Genomic DNA, 22,692 nt, shown 5'->3' with positions numbered 1-22,692 from the left:
CCATTCCACCATAGAGACCTGTTCCTGCTGCTTTGCAGCAAAACGTATCTGGCCCTCTTTCCCCTCCCAGAAATGTTCTGATATGAGAGCAGGAGACCCTCATGATGTCCCAAGACACCTGCATTCCCCCCTCCCCCCACAACGTGCCAGCACTGGGCATCTGCTTGGCTCTCCTGAGTCTCATCCAAGCTGTGTTTCTGGCCCTGGTGGTAGAAAGCCACTGCCTTTCACACGTATCACCATGGAATGAAACCCCTTGTCTGCAAGCGGGCATGGAAGAGACACTGGATTCAGTGTTTCCATTGCTGCAGATCCCATCTCTGTGGCCTGAGGTTTGCTTGCTTGTCAGCAGACTAATTTTTTTCATTTGAGTTCTTTTTTCTTTCTTGGTCTGGGACATCCTCTATACCAGAGCTTGACCAGGGAGTAGGAAGGGGTTGGGCTGGGGGACACTTTGCCCCTCCATTAGCACATTTACAGCAGCACACGGGGCTCCTTAGACCAGTGCTCCAAGTAAAGGGACGACTTGCTATGTGGACAAGAAAGAGCCTGGTCACAGGACTTTATTTTTATTTGACTGCACAGGGTCATAGTTGAGGCATGTGGGATCTTTAGCTGTGGCATGGGAGCTCTTAGTTGCAACAGGTAGGACCTAGTTCTCTGACCAGGAATCAAACCCAGTCCCCCTGCATTGGGAGCACAGAGTCTTATCCACTGGGCCACCAGGGCAGTCTCTGGTCCCAGGGTTTTGAGAAGAGCCAGGATAAAGTAGGTTCCACCCATTTCTCTACTGCAGGGCATCGCTCAGCCCTCAACATCACTCATGTAGACAGTGTTCTCCATTGTGGCATTTCCCAGATATGTCCGACCATGGTAGGCTTTCTTCATGGGCTAAAAACACATTTTGGAAAATGCTGCCCTAGATCATTCTTGAAAATCTTCAAGAATACAAGTTATTCATGGATTCAACAAGCTTCTCCTTAATTAGGCATCTATGGGGTATGTGGCAGTGGGTGCTCTGAAGGTTGTAGATGAAATAGAGACTAGAGTATGCCCTGGAGAGCTTGTGCATGAGTCAGAGGGAAGATTGCTCCGAGAGGAGAGTCCTGGCTGGAAATACATACTGCAAGCCAGCAGACAAACAAAAGCGCTGGGCAGAACCCCACTGGATGGCTCAGACAGTAAACCAGAGCCAGCAGCCTGCCAGGCAAGGAGCCCCAAGCCCCAAGTCTGCCCTCCTCCCACCACCTAACTCTTGGCTGTTTAAATTTCCTTGGCCACAGTTTTATGCCCCAAAATGGCAGATAATCTCACACTGTCTAATCTGTGAGGTGTTTCTGAGGAGTATGTGACAAACAGGGAGTGACAGCTCATTGTGAGGCATTAGTGGCAACAGGGTCATAGCAAGCTGCCCCTCACCTACTGGGTCCTGCGAGGGATACAAAGAAGCAGAAACCTGGCCTCTGACGGAGAGCAGGGTTTATCTTTGTTGAAGACACAGATGCATATACATGAAACAGGTGTGGATATCAAAAGATGATGCCGTTGAGGATAATGGAAGGCAACAGGTATTATCTGGAGAGTTAGTGGTGTCTTCTCCAAAAGTCAGATCAAATTCTATCATTTGAAGACCTAACATTTCTCAAATGAAACAAGGTCCCCTTTGCATGAGGCTTCCCCAGAGAGTAATGGGCGCTTAGGCAACACAGCAGGGAAGGAATCTGATCTCAGCTTTGACAAGCGTGGGTTTAGTCTTGCTGGTGCCTGGTAGCTCTGCAGCTTTGGACATGTTACTTAACCTCTCTGAGCCTCATCTAAAAACTAAGGGTGATAGTACCTCTTATCTATGGATTAAATGAGATGATACATGTAATATGGGAGCACACTGGGGGTGTTCCAGCAATGAAAGATGCCTGTAAGATGATGGCTGCCTGAGGAGTTTGGATTTTGTTCGAGAGGCAAGAGGAGGTCATTGTAGATCCTTGAGAAGGGGAACGTGATTTAGCAATGTGTTGAAAATGGTCCTGATTTCTTGGGCTGTGAAGAGCAGAAAAATGACTCTGTGGCACGTGGGGCAGCGGGCCCTTACCCCATTGATTAAATCCTCCCCTCGCCGTGAAGAGTGGGAGTCTCACTGTGAGCCGCTGTGTTTTGGCTCCAGGCAAGCATCTGTGCTCTCACATGTAAGAGATGTGAGGTGTGGAAGGCTCAGGACGGTGGGGATGAGGATGACCTGGTTGGGGGGAGGGGGGGTGGTAAGTGGCAGATGCTGCCATAAATGTGTCCACCCTGGCCAGTGTGCACCCCCGTCTGCAAGGCGCCTTCAGCGTCCACTCACATTATTGGGCCCCGTTTATCTGAGGAAGCTGAGGAACAGAAGTCACTGACCCAGCCAGGGATCAGAGAGAAATGGGGCTGGGGAGGAGACAGCCAAAAGCCATAAATGTGTCTGCCACCAAATTAGCCTTCAGGGGACTTCCCTGGCAGTCCAGTGGCTAAGACTCTGAGCTCCCAATGCAGGGAGCCCGGGTTCAAACCCTGGTCACAGAACTAGATCCCACATGCCTCAACTAAGCATTCAAATGCCCCAGCTGGAGATCCCGTATGCCAGAACAAAAATCGAAGCTCCCGAGTGTTGCAACTAAGACCTGGTGCAGCCAAAATGGATAAATAAATACATTTTTTAAAAGTAGCCTTTGATCACCCTCAGCTGACCTCAGGGCGGGCGAGAGTCCCCGCTTGGCACAGAAGCCATTCTGTGCCCTGCCTCCCTGCTTCCTCTATCACTTCACTGTTGCAGGATGGGCCGGGTCAGGTGGGCCCTGCAGGTTCCATTGTTCCCCGTCTCTGGAGGTGCCACCTTAAAGTGAGGTCAGAATTTACAAAATAAAACTCAGGGGCCCAAAAAAAGATTTTATCATTTTGTTTTTTTGCCTCTTGTTCTGGAGTCCTGGTCCGATGGGTGGCATGAAAGCAAATACAGCAGAGCACCAAGTCAGAGTCCAGACTCCCTATCAGGGTCATGAGAGAGCCCCCTTCCACACTTGTATCCCATGGGGATGCTCCCCCATCCTCATGGCCCCAGGAGCAGGGCCTGGGATCCCCATGCTGGCCTCCACTGAAATGCCTCACAAGGAGACTCCCACTAAGATTTCCCGGAGGGCGCCTTCACAGCAAAGGGAGGATTTAATCACTGGAGTAATCACTGATGTGCTGCCGGGTCATTTTCTGCTTACGGTCACTGTCGTTCCCAGCCCCTCCACACCCTGTGCTGCGGTTCCCTGAAGTGTAGTTGGTCTCGTCTGTTTGGAGGGAACCAGTAGAATGTCCACAGTGCCCACTGTCCACACTCTGTGGCCTCTCCATCCTGGCCCCAGGCCCTGCTGGCCCATTAAAGGCTTCCCGTCTCCCTGAGCTGTGCCCCAGACTCAGCCAGGACCCCTGGGTCTAAAGCACTGCCTGCCCTCCTTGCACTTCACCTCCCTGCCACTGGATCCTTTCTGCATGAGGCTGTGCCCCAAGTTCTGCTCTTAACACCAACCTCTTTGTTGAAAACCAAATCTTGACACCTAAAAGCAAGCATTCAGAAGTTATGATGTTAAAGAACAGTGTTTTTCTCCTGCAAGGGAGCCTGACTTGCTCTGGGCTTTAACAAACCAATATGAAATGCAAAGCTAAGCCATTTCTCTTTATTCTAGGAGGTATCTAATTCCACCACCCCCACCCCACCCCCACCTCACCCAATCATCAGAAGCCATGAATTTATAGAGTGGAGGACATAGGGAAGGAAACACACATCATCTTAATCATGCCAAACTTTTCCCCCATTTCACAAATTAAAACTCACAAATTAAAAACATTCTAGCTAAAGTTCTATGGGGCTTCCCTGGTATCTCAGCGGTCAAAAATCCACCTGCAATGCAGGAGACATGGGTTCAATCCCTGGGTCAGGAAAATCCCCTGGAGAAAGAAATGGCAACCCACTGTAGTATTCTTGCCTGGGAAATCCCATGGACAGAGAAGCCTGGCCGGCTGCAGTCCATGGGGTTGCCATAAAGTCAGACATGACTTCGCAACTAAACAACAACAAAGTTCTGTACTTATCAATATATATCTCTTTTCTACTAATAATCAGAGAGGCTGGATAAATGGACTTTTATTAGAAATCAACATTTACTCCCTGTAAGAGAATCAGTTCTTAACCTTTCAATAAGACATAGATCCCTAGAGAGGTAAATGCAAACTATGACCCTCTCTCCCAAAAATGTGTCTACATGACCTTTGACATTCTGTTACAGGGCATTCACTGGCCTCCCCCCTCCCCCAGAGCCAATCTGTGGGTCAGAGTTTAAGACCTGGAATGTCCAAGATTTGCTCTAATTTAGTAAAACTGTTTACAGGAGAGGTTTTCATTGTCACCTCCTCGTCTGAAACATTTCGGGCGAAGTGTAATGGAGGCGGGTTGAGGATGGATGAACCAAGTCCAGCAGGGGCCACTTGCCCCCTTTTCTAATTTTTCCCCAAATTACAAGTCTCACCAAAAAAGTGTGCGCTTCAACACTCAAGGTCTCCTAACTACAGATAACTTTCATGGGCCCTCAAGTTTATGCATGTCTGTATAAATACAAAAAATATACACCGTGTAACACTCAAAAGTGCTGGAAATGGGTCCTAATGAGGAATAGTGTGTCCTCTCACTTCTCAAACTGCTGCCCTAGCATTTCAGGGTCAGGGGGCCAGGAATGTGTTAGTCGCTCAGTCGTGTCTGAGTCTTTACAACCCCGCGGACTGTAGCCCACCAGGCTCCTCTGTCCATGGAGTTCTCCAGGGGAGAATACTGGAGTGGGTAGCCATTCCCTTCTCCAGGGGGCCTTCCCGGCCCAGAGATCGAACCCAGGTCTCCTGCACTGGCAGGTAGGTGCTTCACCCCCTGAGCCGCCTGGGAAGCCCGGTGGGTGGACACACCTACTGCTCCCATGTTCCTTGAGTTTCCAGCCCATCAGGTTTCTGCTCACATACCTAGAGGAGCAGCAAATCAAGAGGAAGACAGCCAGGTGTGTTTAAGTGAGTCTGTCCTAAACGATGTTGTGTTTGTTGCGGGTTTTCTGCTTTTAGGCGGAACCAGCGTCCTCTAACAAATGGCAGCTGGATAAATGGCTGAACAAAGTGAATCACCACAAGCCCCCTGTCCTGATCCAAAATGAAAGCCACCACGGGCCGGAGAGCAGTCAGTACTACACCCCAGTGAAGGAGGACACGCAGGACTGCGGGAAGCTCCCTGACGTCTGCCCGCCTGGCCTGAGAGACAAGGACATCAAGGGCGCCTGCAAGGAGGAGCAGAGGCCGAGGACCGCGAACAAGGCCCCGGGGAGCAAGGGGGTGAAGCAGAAGTCCCCGCCCGCGGCCGTGGCCGTGGCCGTGACCGCCGCCGCCGCCCCACCGCCCGCGGTGCCTGGCGCGCCCGCCGAGAGCGCGCCCGCGCCTGCCCGGAGGTCCGCGGGCAAGAAGCCCGCCCGGCGCACCGAGAGGACCTCGGCCTGCGACAGCGGCCCCCGGCCCGAGGAGCCCGTGGCTGCCGAGGCGCTGGGGGCGAGCGCGGGGCTTCCCCCGGAGCCCCCCAAGCCCCGGCCTTGCGGCAACAGCAGGACCAACCACCGCAAGGAGCTGCGCTCGGCCGTGACCTGCGAGAAGCGCCGCACGCGGGGGCTGAGCCGGATCGTCCCGAAATCCAAGGAGTTCATCGAGACGGAGTCGTCCTCTTCGTCCTCCTCCTCGGACTCGGACCTGGAGTCGGAGCAGGAGGACTACCCTCTGTCCAAGGCCGTGGCCGCAGCCGCCGCCGCCGCCGCCGCCTCCGCCTCCGGGAACGACCCGAGGCTGAAGGAGGCTCCCAGCAGCATCAGCGGTGGCGGCCCCCGCGCTCCCGTGGGCTCCATCAACGCCAGGACCACCAGCGACATTGCCAAGGAGCTGGAGGAGCAGTTCTACACACTGGTCCCCTTCGGCCGCAACGAGCTTCTCTCCCCGTTGAAGGACAGTGACGAGGTCCGGTCACTCTGGGTCAAAATTGACCTGACACTTCTGTCCAGGATCCCAGAACACCTGCCCCAGGAGCCGGGGGTCTTGAGTGCTCCCGCGGCCAAGGACTCTGAGAGCGCGCCCCCGAGCCACGCATCCGAGGCGCCCGTGGAAAAGACCTTGCCAAAATCCAAGAGGAAACGCAAGGTAGGCCTGGAAACCCGAGGGGCTGAAGGCACAGTGGGAGGGAGGGCCCTCCCCGAACTTGTGGGCAGGTCCACTGGTCTGGAATGTTCCAGGAGCAGGAGTTAATGTGTCCTTCTTCAGCAAACGTTCATAAAGCACTTTACATATGCAGATACTGATGTAAGTGCATAGGAGCCTGCTAAGTCGCTTCAATCCTGTCTGACATTCTGCAACCCTATGGACTATAGCCCACTAGGCTCCTCTGTCCATGGGATTCTCCAGGCAAGAATACTGAAGTGAGTTGCCATGCCCTCCTCCAGGGCATCTTCCCAACCTGGGATCGAACCCATGTCTCTTGCATTGCAGGCAGATTCTTTACCATCTGAGCCACAAGGGGAGCCCAGTGTAAGTACTTGACACATATTAACTAAACATCCTTAGAACCGCCCATTGTGGGAAGACCAGCTATTATTCCCATGTGATAGATAATTAAGGCCTGTCCCACTGCATGTGGAAGTAGGCAATTGGGAAATGTTCACTGAGTGTCTTCAGGGAATGAGCTAGAGGCTGGACCAGTGAGGAAAGCTAAACACGGGTGAACCCCATTCTTTGCTGGAAGAGGTGGGGTCATTCATTGACTTAAGAAGCCAGCTGCCTCATAGAGTTGAGTAAGGCTGTACCTAGGGTGGTGAGGCATGAATATGGAAGTGACCAGGGGGGATTGTGGGCAACAGGACCCCAGAAGGGGACCCCAGCCTGCGGCATGGGAGCCATAGGCTGGTGCTCCCCATGGTATTGATCAGAAGGACTTTGTGGTGGAGACAAGCTGGGAACAGGGCCCTAAGCAGGAAGGACTTTTGAGTACTCAGAGGATTCACTGCCAAAGCTGGGCAGCCAGCTGAGCAAAGAGGGATTGAACAGAGTGAAGCAGGCAGGGACTTAAGTGCAGGGAGAGCTGGACAAGGGTCCAGAAGTAGACCCAAACACTTGGCCATTCAGATGTTTCTAAAGAATTTCTGAGCACAAGAATCACTTTATCATAATTTAAAACCAGTTCTGAGAATCTTTACCGCCTCCTGTTACTACATCTTCAAAAGTAACTAGGACCGCAGCGGAAAACACAATGGGTGACAAACCAGATTATAGTCATCATGGATGGCACCAAATTTGGGACAAAATCATTCACAACTGTTAACACATGTATATGTCCCCATGAGGGTGCTGAATCATTTATAAAATCCTTACAACATTATCAGGCAAATATTATTATCATATCCCTTTTACAGATGAGGAAACCAAGGCTCAGAGAGCCTCACGTGACTTGCTGCAGAGTCGTGTAGGTGAGAAAGGACAGAGCTGGGAATGAAGTCAGGTCTCTGGCTCTAGGGTCTCCCAATAAGAAACCAGCCGGAGATTTGTGTAGTACTTTCACCTCACGGCCCCCGCTCAGAAGACTCCATGCCCGGAATTTAATGCCTGTGGTTGCCATCTTGGAATTCTCTCTTTTATCTTTGAATCTGTCTTTTGTAAGTGAAGGTGATGGGACAATAGAGCTTGCTTGGTTCCACCTCCTACCCACTTCCCCAGGATGGGTTCTGCCTGCCCCGTGGCCCCTTTGCATTTCTGGCCGGGAGCAGCCTCCCCACTCTGCATCCCCATCCAGGGGGCTGGGGTCAGGATCAGCATCTCCCCACCCTCAATCCAGGCACTGAGGGGTCCCCCAGGAGAGACTCCAGGTGGCCTTGGGGGAGGGGTGATGCCTGACTGCACTTCCTCACCCCTCGACCCACAGCTGGTAGGTGGCAGAAACCATTTGCTGGGCTGCATGCACGTGCCCAGTCTCAGGCCAGCATGCCTGGCATTCGGGAGAGTCAGCACATGCCAAGTATCCCCATGCTTCAAGAAGCACAATGTAAAACAGCAAATAAACACACTTCTATGACAGGTTAAGAGACCAATTTTAAAAGACAGTAAAGTGTCAGTTATACAATATAATGATTCAATATTGGTTTACATGTGTTGCAAAATGATGACCACAATCAGTCCAGCTAACATCCATCACTATACATAGTTACAAATGTCCTTTTCTCCTTGTGAGAACTTTCAAGATCTCCTAGCTACTTTCAAATGTTTACTGCAGTATTATCACAATACTCACCATGCTGTTTATTAGCGCTGCACTGCATCCACATGACTTACTTTATAACTGGAGATTTGTACTATTTTATTTCCTTCACCCCTTCGTTTTGTAACCCCCTCTCCACCCCAGAGTGGTTTGGTTTTGGTTTTCAGATTCCACATTTAAGTGAGATCCTAAGGTCTTTGTCATCTTTGTCATCACAAAGAATCGGACACTACTGAGTGACTAACACACACACATCCCACTCATTTCACTTAGCGCAATACCCTCCAGGTCCATCTGTGTTGTTGCAAATGGCCAGACTCCCTTCTTCCGTTGCATACATACATATGCCACAGTTTCCTTCATCCATAGCCATTTATGCTGTTTCCTTGTCTTGGCCATTGTAAATAATGCTACAGTGAACATGGGGCTCTTTTGAAATTAGTGTTTCAGTTTTCTTTGGATAAATACCCAGAAGTGAGATTGCTGGATCATGCAGTCGCTCTATTTTGATTTTTGAGCCACCTCCATACTGTTCACACAGTGGCTGCACCAACAGTGCACTAGGCTTCCTTTTTCTCCACATCCTCACACATGTATCATTTCTAGTCTTTTTGATGACAGCCATTCTAACAGGTGTGAGGTGATATCTCATTGTGGTTTTGATTTGCATTTCCCTGGTGATTAGTGATGCTGAGCATCTTTTCATGTGTCTGTTGACCATCTGTATGTCTTCTCTAGAAGAAGTATTTAATCAAATCCTCTGCCTGTTTTTCAATTGGATTTTTTTGTTTGTTTCTTTGTTGTTGAATTGTAAGTGTTCTTTATGTGTTTTGAATATTAACCCCTTCTCATATATATTATTTGAAAATGTTTTCTTACATTCAATAGATTGCCTTTTCATTTTATTGATGGTTTTTTTTTTTTGCTGTGCAGGCTTCCCTGGTGGCTCAGCTGGTAAAGAATCTGCCGAAGACTTGGGTTCGATCCCTGGGTTGAGGATATTCCCTGGAGAAGGGAATGGCTACCCACTCCAGTATTCTGACCTGGAGAGTTCCATGGCCTTTATAGTCCATGGGGACGCAAAGAGTCAGATGCGACTGCGCGACTTTCACTTTGCTCTGCAGAAACTTTTTAGTTTAATATAGTCCCACTTGTTTATTTTTGCTTTTGTTTCTTTTGCTTTTGGTGTTAAATCCAAGAAAATCATCACTAAGACTGACATCAAGCATCTTCTCCAGCTTTTTCAATAAGGGGCCTAGCCTTTTCATTTTGCACTGAACCTCACAAATCATGCGGTCAGCCCTGACCTCCTAGGTGAACTTAATCAGGTGATCTTCCCTTCTGTGTTTCTTCATTTGTAAACTGGTGACATCTTTACAGGGATGTTGTTAGGTTTAAATGATATAATTTAGTAATACAGGTTAGCTTGCTACACACCTGCCCCTCTTTTCCTTCTGTTATCCTCTGCATACCCTGCCTTCCTCATTACTTGTCAGATTCATTTATCCATCAATTCCCAGGTGATTAATTGATTAATGAGTAAATCAATCAGTTATCTGGAGATTGATGGATAAATGGACAGGCTGATATAAAGAGAGAGAGAGGTGTTTCAGAGATAGAAATTGATAAACATATAGAGATTGGAAATATATATAGCTACATAGGCATATGTCAGTAGAGATGTGCAAAAACAGAGACATGTATAATTCATCATATTTTGTATTTAAGTAATTTTACTATTCGTGGACTTTTTAAATTTAACTTATGAAACTTCATTTGCATTCAGCCCAACATTCAGCTCTCCTCATGAAATCTACTGAATCATAGGTGAACATGCATAGAGAAAGGAAAGAGCATTTGCACAGCACTCTTTACTCATCACCTGGGGTGTGAAGCCACCAGTTCTGGGTGCAGGAGGTGGGACATTGTATACCTGGCTGCCCAGAGTGCAGAGTCTAGCCCTGCCAGAGCCCTGGTGGCCAGAACTAGGGGGTTCAGAACTTTGGCTTGGACCCTCCATGGGGCATAGTTTCAATGTGAGCATCTGTGGTCCTTCCTCCAGAGGCTGTGTGACATCCCAGCTAGAAAGAGAAGGTCAGAGTCTTTCTCTCTTTAGTACCAGTGCCCATCTCCTGGAAACACCACTGAGAGTCCTGAATGTCTCTCTGCTGCGTTGCTGCGATCTCAGCAAAAATACAACTTGGTTGAGTGCACATGCATCACCTTTGCGTGTGTGCTGTGCTAAGTCGCTTCAATCGTGTCTGACTCTTTGTGACCCTGTGGACTGTAGCCCACCAGGCTCCTCTGTTCATGGGATTCTCCAGGCAAGAATTCTGGAGTGGGTTGCCAGGCCCTCCTCCAGGGGATCTCCCCAGCCCAGGGATTGAACCTGAGTCTCCTCTGTCTCCTGCATTGGGAGGTGGGTTCTTTACCACTGTGCCACCTGGGAGGCCTGCATCACACCTATTACACGTCTGAAGTTAAAATACAATCGTGGAAAGAAGAATCCAGTCAAACTGCTGTTTTATGAAAAGATCCTTCAAGGTCATGAATTTCAGAAGAAAAGCCTGAGCTTGTCACTGCTCCTACAGCGTGAAGCCCGGGACAGGTCACTTGCTATACCTTGTTTGGGTACCAAGAAATGCCAGAGAAAGGGATGCTGAAGCTGCAGTGAGACTCCAGAGCAGGTCTTCTTTGGAGGGTAGAATCCAGCCCATTGGTTGAGCAGTTTTCATCCGTCACAGTATTCCCTCCTGCACTTTGATCCCGGTGTCACACTTTTTCCTCTCAGTAAGCTGTCAGTAGTCAAAACGACAGATTTCATCCTTGTTCGAGGAGGAGCTGATGGGGAACCAAGGCTGGGGCTGAGGGTGCTCCCATCATGTTGGTGCTCAGGACCTTGTCCAAAAAAGCCCCCTGAGCTGGTGGGATGGGAGCCCACTGTGATCCCTCGAAATCCGAAGCTGATTGGTTTTTGCTTCTTTCCACGCAGTGTGACAACGAAGACGACTACAGGGAGATCAAGAAGGCCCCAGGAGAGAGGGAGAGCTCCTCACGACTGACCGCCTCTGCCAACAGTACTTTGCCCGCAAATCATTGCAGCATGAACATCAACAGGTACGTGCGCTCCTACAAAGGCAAGGGCTGGTGGAGGCATGCCTGGGCCTGAGAGGCACGTGTTTGCAGGGGGAGAGTCAGATTTTTTTTTTTTTTAATGATTTCTCTGCTCTGGGTCTCCAGACCAGGGTTCTTGGACTCCTTAATCAATAGAAATTGATAAGAGGCCAGAGGAGAAATTCAGCCAAGGCTTCCTTGAGGCTCAGGCTGCAGCTTGAAGGAGTGAGGAAAAAGTAACAGTTTCCCTTGCTCACTCTCTGATGGGGCCAAGCCCATTCCTTAAATGTGAGGAGGGAAGTTGTGGGTCCAGGCGCCGTGCCGGAGGGGGGACTTAGGTGGTCTGCCCACCCCCTTGGTGGTCTTGTGTGCATGGCGCATGCACAAGACCTGCTTTTGCTCCCAGTTCCTCAAAATTGGAAGTTGGGTTTTTGGTCTTTTTGTATCTTCTTCTTCGTAACTTGCTGCACCTGCACATGCTCACAGTTGTTGTTAGTCCCTTATGTTGCGCTTAGTTGCCCAGTCGTATCCGACTCTTAGCGACCCCATGGACTGTAGCCCACCAGGATCTCTGTCCATGGGGACTTTCCAAGCAAGAATACTGAAATGTGTTGCCATGCCCTCCTCCAGGATATCTTCCCAACCCAGGGATCGACCCCTGGTTCTGCATTGCAGGCAGATTCTTTACCATCTGAGCCACCAGGGAAGCGCTTAGTCCTCTATAATTGCTTTGTATTTTGTTGCTATAAGAGACGAGTGTCCAGGGGCAAGCGCTGAAGCAGAGGATCCCAGGGTCCCAGCCTGTCTCTTGCAGACCTGCTCCCCTTGGTTTAACACAGGGCTTCCCTGGTAGCTCAGCTGGTAAAGAATCCTCCTGCCCTGCAGGAGACCCTGGTTCAATTCCTGGGTTGGGAAAATCCCCTGGAGAAGGGGTAGGTCACCCACTCCAGTATTCTTGGGCTGCCCCGGTAGCTCAGACAGTAAAGAATCCGCCTGCAATGCGGGAAGACCTGGGTTTGATCCCTGAACTGGGAAGATCCCCTGGAGGAGGGCATGGCAACCTACTCCAGTATCCTTGCCTGGAGAATCTCCATGGACAGAGGAGCCTGGCGGGCCACAGTCCAAGGGGTCCCAAAGAGTTGGACATGGCTGAGTGACTAAGCCCACACCCGAGGCTCACCAGCATGCCTGGGCGTGCACTCCTCGTCACAGCTCCAGGTGCACCAGCAGTGCTGCTTTGTAACGAAAGACCAGTTACCAGTTGCAGAACATTCTATCCTTTCAAAAACACACCCTTCACTCTGAAAATTTAAAAACTGAATTGTGCATGCGTGCCAAGTCACTTCAGCAGCGTCCAACTCTGTGTGACCCGTGGACTGCAGCCCACCAGGCTCCTCTGTCCATGGGATTTTCTAGGCAAGAATACTGGAGTGGATTGTCATGCCCTGCTCCGGGGGATCTCCCAACTCAGGGCTCAAACCCAGATCTCTTACGTCTCCTGAATTGGCGGGCAGGTTCTTTATCACTAGTGCCACCTGGGAGACCCAAAAAACTGAATTAAGAGCCATGAGAACACTAAGCTTATCACTCAGATGTAATAAGCAGACTGTTCATACAACAAACCTAAAGATCCTGGCTATGGACTGCATTTGTGGTGATAGACACGATCGGGGTCTCCAAGGTGAAAGAGCCCCTCCCCACCCCTCCTCAAAGGGGTTCCAGAGGGACCTGCCTGGCAGTGACTCTGCTGCATGACAAACGGCTTCCTGGCAAAGCAAGGCCCCGCGTATTTATTACAAGCGAGGAGCTCATCATCAGTCACAGAAGCTCTTTCCATTTGGGAACAGCACAGCTCAGAAACCACTTTCCCTCTGCTCAGACACTCTTCACTCTCCCCAACTGTGTACATAGGATTTTTAAGGGGAGATTAATGTTTCAGTGCAACACATAAAAATGTAAACTGAAAGGTTAGGGGAAGATGTAGAGCAGCACTAAAGCCCGGAGAGGAAATTAGAGAGCATGGGCGCCCGAGCGCAGGCGCTGCGGGGTCAGAGTCACCTTGGGGAGGAAGGCCTGGGGCTCTGGAAGGTCTGAGTGCGGAGGAGCAGCAAAGACAAGCTGGCCAAGCACACCGTCCTCTGTGCCCGGCAGATGGTGTCCCAAAACACTGGGGATGTGTGAATGGAGAAAATGTGGCTCCAAAGTGTCTTTTAAATGTGTGGTTGAGTTACACATGTGTTTCTTTGTCGATGCCTTAAATAACCTGTCTGCTGGCTCTTGTAACTGCTGTAATTGCTATAATTGCTAGTAGTGATGAGTCTAAATAATATTTGAAGATGTCTGTAACAACTGATAGGACATGAAAATATCTGTGATTCCCACCGGTGACACAATCACAGATATTGCTAGTACTACACCTGCTAAACCACTCCTCTGGTTTCCTGCCTTCGTTCATCTTTAAAGGAAATGTTCAGTTTCAGTGAGAGGTTAATGACAAGATGTAATTTCTTTTCGATGCAAGTTCAGGGACCCCAGGATAAAAGCAGAGGTCCTCAATCTCCAGGGTTGAATGCCTAAAGATCTGAGATGGAGTTGATGTAATAATAATAGAAATAAAGTGCACAGTTAAATGTAATGCACTTGAATCATCCCAAAACCATCCCTGCTCCTGGTCCTGGCCCATGAAAAAATGGTCTTCCACAAAACTGGTCTGATGCCAAAAAGATTGGGGACCCCTGTTCTAGACCCTTTGCTTGGCAGAGCCTGCTGGCTATAATTTCACTTATGTTAAGTAGGGACTCAATGCCACTATGAAAGAGCTTTGAATTTTTCTAGGAAAAGTGGTCTGTGTATCTCTGAAATTGTGATTACCTCTGTCAAGCTGTACCGGTGTAATAAGACAATGCTATATATACGGTAATCGCATGTCCCAAAGACATGATCCCAAGAATGTTTCAAAATTACTTTGGTCAACTTCAATAGATAAACTTATGATGAAGAAGAAAAGATTGTATGTGCTTGACAATATTTAAGGTAATAATTTCCTTTCCTACAAGTGTTTAAAATCATGTAATACTGTAGGAACTTCCCTGGCAGTCCAGTGGTTAAGACTTCGCTTTCCCAATGCAGGGGGTGTGGATTCGTTCCCTGGTCGGGGAGCTAAGACCCCACATGCTTTGTGGCAGGAAAAAAACCCACAAAACAGAGCAATACTGTAATGAATTCAATAAAGACTTTTTTAATGGTCTACATCAAAAAATCTTTTAAAAAATAAAATAAAATCATTTAGTGCATGGCTTAAAATTCAACATTCAAGAAACTAAGAGCTTGGCATCTGGTCCCATCACTTCATGGCAAATAGATGGTTTAACAATGGAAACAGTGACAGATTTTATTTTCCTGGGCTCCAAAATCACTGCAGATGGTGACTGCAGCCATGAAATTAAAAGACAGTTGCTCCTTGGAAGAAAAGTTATGACCAACCTAGACAGCATATTAAAAAGCAGAGACATTACTTTGCCAACAAAGGTCTGTATAGTGAAAGCTATGGTTTTTTCAGTAGTCATGTATGGATGTGAGAGTTGGACCATAAAGAAAGCTGAGCACCAAAGAATTGATGCTTTTGAACTGTGGTGCTAGAGAAGACTCTTGAGAGTCCCTTGGACCGCAAGATCAAAGCAGTCAATCCTAAAGGAAAGCGGTCCTGAATAGTCATTGGAAGGACTGATGCTGAAGCTGAAACTCCAATACTTTGGCCACCTGATGTAAAGAACTGACTCATTGGAAAAGACCCTGATGCTGGGAAAGATTGAAGGCAGGAGGACAAGGGGACGACAGAGGATGAGATGGTTGGATGGCATCACTGACTCAATGGACATGAGTTTGAGCAAGCTCTGGGAGTTAGTGATGGACAGGGAAGCCTGGCATGCTGCAGTCCATGCGACTGCAAAGAGTCAGACACGACTGAGCGACTGGACTGAACTGAGTGCATGAGTGCTAAGTCAATTCAGCCAGGTCCAACTCTTTGCAACCCCATGGACTGTAGCCCACCAGTCTCCTCTGTCCATGGAGATCTCCAGGTAGTAATACTGGAGTGGGTTGCCATTTTATCCTCCAGGGGATCTTCCCAACCTAGGAATCAAACCGGCGTCTCTTATGTCTCCAGCATTGGCAAGTGGATTCTTTACCACAATAGCACCACCTGAGTACTGTATGTAAAATAATAGAGACTTAGAAATAGGGTTTCTTTACTCATGTGTCAAGAAACCATTACATTCAGACAATTAACATCCATCTTCAGCTTCAGTGTTTCATCCTCACTGGCTGAGCTACTTCTGATTCGCCCAAGGCAGTTTTCTAGAACACAGCTTCTCACTTCTCAGTTGTTGGATGCACAGTGCTTTTTAAACCAGAAAGCTGTCATCAGAAATTCTCTCCCTACACAAATGTGTTTGCATAACATTAAGCATCTTGGTTTCTCATTTGTTCTAGAGGCCTACATTTGTAATTTCTACACTGTGACTACCAACTAAGGATATTGCTTAAAAAATAAGAAGTGACCTTAATGGCTTGTTTACAACAGCACATACAATGAAGAAGTCATAAATGCAGGAATGATGACTAACTCTTTGTCCGATGAATTTACCTTACATTAACTGACTCCACCAGGTGACTTCTAGAACCATCCCAAGTTAGCAATGATTGAGTTTATTTTGGGCTAATGTGTCTTCCTACCCTTTTTGTTTCAAAGTGAAGTAATAGAGAGAGCCCTATCCGCATTACATACATTGTAAAGACCCAGATATAAGTAACTCCCTTCTGTGATGGTCCACTGGGATGTATTCAGGCAGAGACAATAGTTTTGAAGGTAAAATAAGGAACTAGGAATCAGAAAATGTCATTTCTAATGACCATTTCAGTTCTTTGTATTCTGATCAATGCCTGCTTGCCTAACAATTGGAAGGTGGCTTCATGCTTGATTATTCTGCAGTTGTGTTATTCTCCGTGTAATAATTAGTATAAGCTCAGGTGTTAGCAAAAGTCCTTTTGGAAGTAGAGATCTCATGTATCATTTAATTGAGTTTCCCATTACCTGCTGCTTGCGCTTGTTAGGAAAACAGTAAGTGGTTTGCTGTGTATTTTGAGATCCTTAGATGAAAAGCTTGGGAAATGAAAGTATTATTCTTAGTTGTTTAGCTCCAGAATTACTATTAATTCTGGGAGAATAAGTAAAGAAACAATGAAAAAATGTGTTTATTGTTTGTTACGGTCCTAATGCCATAAAATTGTTTCCTGGCATAATAATTCCCAGTAAATGTCTTCCTACCAGCAGGTTTTAAATGGGAGGTTTGGGTCATATATAAAACATTTTCCTTCCCCTGTGCTGAGTGTGTGACATTCCATTACTGTGACTTCCTTTCTCAGCTTGGCAATACCAATAAATAAAAATGAAAAAATGCTCCGGTCGCCCATCTCACCCCTCTCCGACGCATCTAAACACAAATTCTCCGGCGAGGACTTAACTTCCTCCAGCAGATCCAACAGCAACGGTCTGCTCACTTCCACCTCCTCCAACAAAAAGCATAAGGTGGAGAGCCAGCTGCAGACGCACGCCGCGGACCTCATGGTAGGTTGATGCCCTCCTGTCCCAGTTAACACAGAAATGAAACTGAGCACCCCGTACTCTTCCTGTAACCCAGCTCAGTCTAAACTCCAGCTCCAGATGCCACAAGGCAGCCCTGAATGTTGCTCTGGGAAGACCCAGCAAGAGCTGCCCTTTGCCTCTCGCACAGGCTGTGGCCGAAGACAAAGAGGCGGTATTTTAAGCCTCTTCTGCTTAGGAACCTCTTTGGAGGACCTCATTTTCCATTCTGAAAAGAAACAGCCCTAAAGTAACTCCCCCAGGACAAAGTAAATTGGAAGTCTAGGGCCACCCAGTCTTTACATTTGATATCTTTCTTGCCCTGGGGCAGAGTCAAGCCTGGGGTTGGTGCTCAAGGCCAAAGCTGCAGGGATGCCTGCTGCCCAAGGTCACCAAGGTGATGTCCAGTGTGAGACACTCTCTAAGAGTGGGCATCCTTGAACTGTGCATCCTCTGAGTACTTTATTTAATTTCAAACTCTCCCCACTGTGCTTCTCAAAACCAGCAGGGCTTTGTGAGGCAGAGAGAAATGAGACTTGGCAATAGGACTCTGCAAACAAACAGGAGAGGCAGCGTTTCCTGCTTTATCCGGTAAATCAAAGAGGCAAAAAAAGTTGTTAAGGTCCAGCAAGAGCCTCAGTCTTAATGAACCATCAGGAAACTAAGCCTCTTAGGCACCCTCATTTGAGAGCAGTTCTCTTTAGTTCTAGGATACAAGAATCTGAGAAGATCGTTATTAGGAAAATCGGAAATAAAAAGCAAGCAATTCAAATTTTAAACCAAACACAACTTCTCTTTGCCTCTAGATCCTTCTATCACAAGCAACTGTGATGTGCAGAGGGTCTTTAACCAATTACAGACTTTATTTAGACCTTCTTTCACTGAACAGGTGTTTATCAAGGAAGTACTTATTGTGTCCCAGGCACTCTGCTAAGTAATAGAGGTGCATTGATGATCTAACAGATTCAGTCTCTGCCTGCAGGAAGCTTACAGTCTAGCTGAGGAGAGCCACTTAGACCAGGGTTCACACACATCCATAATTTACTACTCTGCCTGCCAAAAAAGAAATGCCCAGAGTCCTAGAGGCTCTCATAACAAAGAGGCTTGATCCGCACATAAAATCAGCCCATACTTAAAGAAGCACTGGTATCTAGTCCACTTTAATTACTTCAGAGGAATCCATTTGAATTTCCTAACCAAAGACAGGGTGTTTTAAGATCCAAATGATCAGCACACAGTAGGTGCTCCCTAAATATCTGTATCTCCAGGAGAAAAAAAAAGGATGTTTAAATTTTTCCCCAGATAGAGAGTGTTCCTTTTTAAAACATATTTTAAATAATTTCTTGCAATACCCATCGGCTCTTCCTTTCCAGCACAGACAGCTGATGAGAACCAGTCTATGACCTGAACCTCTCGTGAGGGATGAACACGGCTCGGTGGTTCTGAGAGCTCAGGTCCTAGACCAGCAGTCTGAAACTTGTGCAGAATGCGTGTTCTCAGGCCCTCCCCCAGACCTACTGAGACGGAGATGCTGGTGTGGCACTCAGCTGTCTGATGCGGTCAGTTTGGAGAACCGTGGGTCTAGCACCCGGCAAGGTTAGGAGCCTGAGTCGGAGCCCGCAGCCGGCACCCGCAGTGGTCATCTGAGCTTCGGCAGGTTCAGGATCCGGATGTGCGAGAGCAAGACTAAGACCTCCCTGGTGATGTTGTCGTGGGGATGACATCTGACCACACACATGAAATCTTCGGGCTTGACACCTGAAATGCATGTATTTCTCTTTCTTAATCAAAACAAAAAGCACTATCACGTCTAACCTAGAACCCAAGCAATTCTAAGGGGTTACTCCTTCAGCCAGAGGGCCAGTTTCTCAAAGGTGGGTGTGTTTGTTTGTTGTCTAGAAAGCGGCTCACAACAATTCCGAAAGCATTCTCCACAAGTCACGGCCACAGACAGAGCCCTGGTCTCCAGGCACCAACGGCCACCGGGACTGCAAGAGGCAGAAACTCATCTTCGATGATATGTAAGTGTGGAGTCTTGTTGATATGGGGAAGCCCAGATAAGTGGGAACAGGGAGATGGTTTATATGTGTATGTCTGTATTAGACACATATAAACCATAGTGTGGCCATTTCTGTCATGTGACCCAGTCAGTTAAATGTCACCCTCTCAAAGGAAATTGCTGAGTGCACTCCCTGCGCCCTTGCAGGGGAGTGGTTTGAATGAATGGAACAACCAGGGCTAGCACAGTTGTATCCAGTATGCCAGAAAACTAAGGCAAATGGCATCAAGGAGTCTTATATTTCTAAGCGCCTGCATTTGAGGTTGTATGCTACCAGAAAGAGGCGTTTCTGTCTTTGTAAACTGTAACAGGCAAAGAAAAATAGTGATGCGCTCCTGAAAGCTTTCTGTTCTCTAAAATGCTGTAGTCTTTATAAAGGTGTAAATAATTCTTATACAGGAAAAAATATCCTGTCATCCATCCCCCCATCATAGTGCCAAAACCCAAGGATTTCATTCCCAGCATCAACTTAAGAGATGGAGAAACAAAAGAAGAAGATGAATAAATATAGCGTCCTGGAAAGCTTGGGAGATGCCAAAAATGACACATGAGAAATGATAAAATGATACTGAAAATTATTTAGACTCTTAGGGAAAAAAATATGTGTCAAGGACAAGCCTCCAGGGCAGGAGATTTGGTTTCAAGAGTTTGGCTTGAATCCCATTGTCAACTTCAGCTGTTGAGCAAGCATACAATTGTGTATCTGTGGGAGTCATGCCCTTAATTCCCCAGCAGGGAGCAGCAGGCAACAGTGAGAGACCCCCTGCCCCCTGACTGCTGACAGTCCAGCTGAGCAGACAGACTGTAAACCACACACCCCACCCACAGTCAAAAGCCAAAACGGTGCTAAATGTCCCTGAGTCCCTGCTTCCTAATCAGAAAAAGTGAGTCATGACCCTGGTCTCCTGGCGGGTCCCCTGAGACCCAGTGAGATGGCCCCTTCTCAGTGTGACCCCCTGGAGAGTTGAAAGCTGTCTTCTTTCACCCTCGTCTTCCTCCCAGCCTTCTGTCCCATCCTGTCTTTACCAAGAGTGTAGACAAGGTCTGCTTCTTCATGTCCAAGAAACAGGAACACTAAGGTGTCTCCCTCAGTCCTTGCTTGGACTTCATTAAACTAACAAGGAGACAGACTTCGGGTATTGAGAGCCAGATCCAGCTCTTTTGTTTCTTCATTGGACACACTCCCAGATGACTGAGTTTAGTAAAGTGTAAGGGTGGCCCAGGAGAACGTGCGTTTTTCTCCTCTTCCTGTGATCGCACCTGCACTCAACCCCACACATGCTCTCCCCTGACCCTCACCAGCTGCCCTTTCCCTCATCTCACTGCCCTGAGCAGCCAAAGCAGTGGTAATTAATCCCCAGGGTGAGGGGAGTGTAATCCAATTCGACAGTCAACTCCATATATAATTAGTGTTTGGTGGTGTAAATTGTTCAAAGGGAGCTTTAACCATTTATAAAAACAGGCAATTGGAATTGTATTTAATGACAGTGTGGAAATTTGCATGTGGAAGATGTAGGAATCTTTTGATTTTCGTCTTAATTAAGGATGCTGTCCCTAATATTAAGAAGCAAATTGAAGATAAAGTAGTTAGTATACAGATGGGTCAGCCTCTGTATCCTTCAACTTGCAACTAAGTTCCCTGAGGGATGAAAAACAATTATACTTGTCTTATAAGTCAAGTCTCTATAAGAATGGAAATGTGGCTCTATACATCATTCAAACCAAGCTTGCTGAGGTTTTGGGCCCCAAACCTCCCCTATCCATCTCAAGAAGCTTGCTGAAGGGGAGGGATAGACTGAGAGTTTGGAGTTAGGAGATGCAAACTAGTGTATATAGGATGGATAAACAGCAAGATCTTTCTGTATAGCATAGGGAACCATATTCTCTATCCTGGGATAAACCATAGTGGAAAGGAGTATAAAGAGGAATATACATGTGTGCATAACTAGTCACCTTGCTCTCCAGCAGAATTAGCATTGTAAATCAGCTGTATTCTATAAAAAATAAATTAAAAAAAAGAATAATGCAGATATTATAATAGTGCAGATAGTGCAGTAAAGATCTGGTGATAGGAAACAAAAAAAGAGGAAGAGGAAGAAGTCATAGTCTAACAAAGTGAGCATACACACACATTCAACAGGAAGGTACCTGGAGCATCAAACATATCAAGGGCGTGGTGTTTAAACACACACATATGGGAAATTAACATGTAAGGCGTTTTCCAATGTATAGACCAGAAAGTTAAGTCTAAAACAGCAACAGCTAAATGGTCCTACTTGGACCCGCAGCTCCTTGGACTGTTTACAAGAGGAAATGTCTCTCAATCTGCTGGGACGGCGGCTAATGTAATTTTGTCCCTATCTGTATCAAACCAAGAGGCTGTTACCATGCATTCTTCCCATTAGCAAACTGTGTGATTTTTCTGGCTGACAGCTACAATAAAACTGTTTCTCCTTTTATGGATATAGATAGAATTAAAAAAAAGCCCTCTTACATATCCATCATATGGAGAGAGAGACATCTTCCAATTGCCATGTGTCCCAATTGATTTGAAATCCGTGACAGTAAAGAAACACGCAGCTCAAACAGCCACTCAACCACTGAACTGAGAAAATCGTGGGGAAATTCTTCAAGCTTGAAAAGCAACAACAGGCACTGTCTCTTCCTCGGAACAATAAAAATATGGGTCTTAAAGAGATCACTGGGCTAGGAAGTCACCTAAAAGTGTGTAAAGTGTTCAGCTGGTGTGTGCTGAGGTCCAGGGGCGGGAGTGGGGGTGTATGCTTCATTCATTCTGTTATTAATTCAGGGAAGATGGCAGTCCATGGACGGCCTCTGCAGGAAACCCCTCTGCGATCACGGTTTTCAGCCTCCTCCTGCTTTCTCTCCGCTCTGCGCCGGCTTCAAGGACCATGACCTGGCTCCTGTCACTTTCCTTGACTTGTCCTCACTGGAGGTGTCAACAGGCAGTGACATGAACAAAGAGAGACCACCAGAAGGAAAGAAGGAACTAGAGAATTAGCACCAAAAGGATTTAGAGTTGATAGAAATCCAGTTATTGCACTCCCAAAAGTAACAGTTGCCATCCTGTCATTTCACTTTTAGAGCTGCATCCCGTAGCTTAAAAAAAAAAAAAAGTAAACTCATCCTTTTGTTTTATAAATACTCGTTAATGGTTGAATAAACTTGCATTTCAGACAACAGTCAGAATTCAGCGGGCACTCCAGTAACAACTGTTGAATGACCCTAAATGGAATAACATTCTGGGAGGGGGGGTGAAAATGTTAGTTGCTCAGTCATGTTTGTCTCTTTGTGACTCCAGGGGCTGTAGTCCACCAGGCTCCTCTGTCTGTGGGTTCTCCAGGCAAAAATACTGGAGTGGGTTGCCATTTCCTTCTCCAGAGGATCTTCCTGATCTTGGGATCGAACCCAGGTCTTCTGCATTGCAGGCAGATTCTTCACCGTCTGAGCCACTAGGCCAAGCCTGTCTGGCAGGGGGCAGGGGGTAGTGCCTGCATCTTTTTTTTTCTTTTTTTTTTTTTCCGTGAA

General features: G+C 47.4%; 1 protein-coding gene across 10 annotated transcripts in view; it reads left to right on the top strand.

Annotated features, from left to right (window-relative positions):
* AFF3 (ALF transcription elongation factor 3) overlaps nucleotides 1-22,692 on the top strand; it is a 578,695-nt gene that overhangs the window by 519,826 nt on the left and 36,177 nt on the right. For all 10 annotated transcript variants that reach the window (XM_070474966.1, XM_070474933.1, XM_070474952.1 and 7 more), the window contains 4 exons: nucleotides 5,116-6,225; nucleotides 11,322-11,446; nucleotides 16,868-17,069; nucleotides 18,984-19,105. In XM_070474966.1, the coding sequence (XP_070331067.1) occupies nucleotides 5,116-6,225; nucleotides 11,322-11,446; nucleotides 16,868-17,069; nucleotides 18,984-19,105 (1,559 nt within the window). The remainder of the gene's footprint in view (nucleotides 1-5,115; nucleotides 6,226-11,321; nucleotides 11,447-16,867; nucleotides 17,070-18,983; nucleotides 19,106-22,692) is intronic.

This window comes from Odocoileus virginianus, chromosome 2 (genome assembly GCF_023699985.2).
Source record: "Odocoileus virginianus isolate 20LAN1187 ecotype Illinois chromosome 2, Ovbor_1.2, whole genome shotgun sequence".
NCBI lineage: Eukaryota > Metazoa > Chordata > Mammalia > Artiodactyla > Cervidae > Odocoileus > Odocoileus virginianus.
The sequence above is the reverse complement of the archived record's forward strand: the minus strand, read 5'-3'. Positions and strand labels throughout refer to the sequence as shown.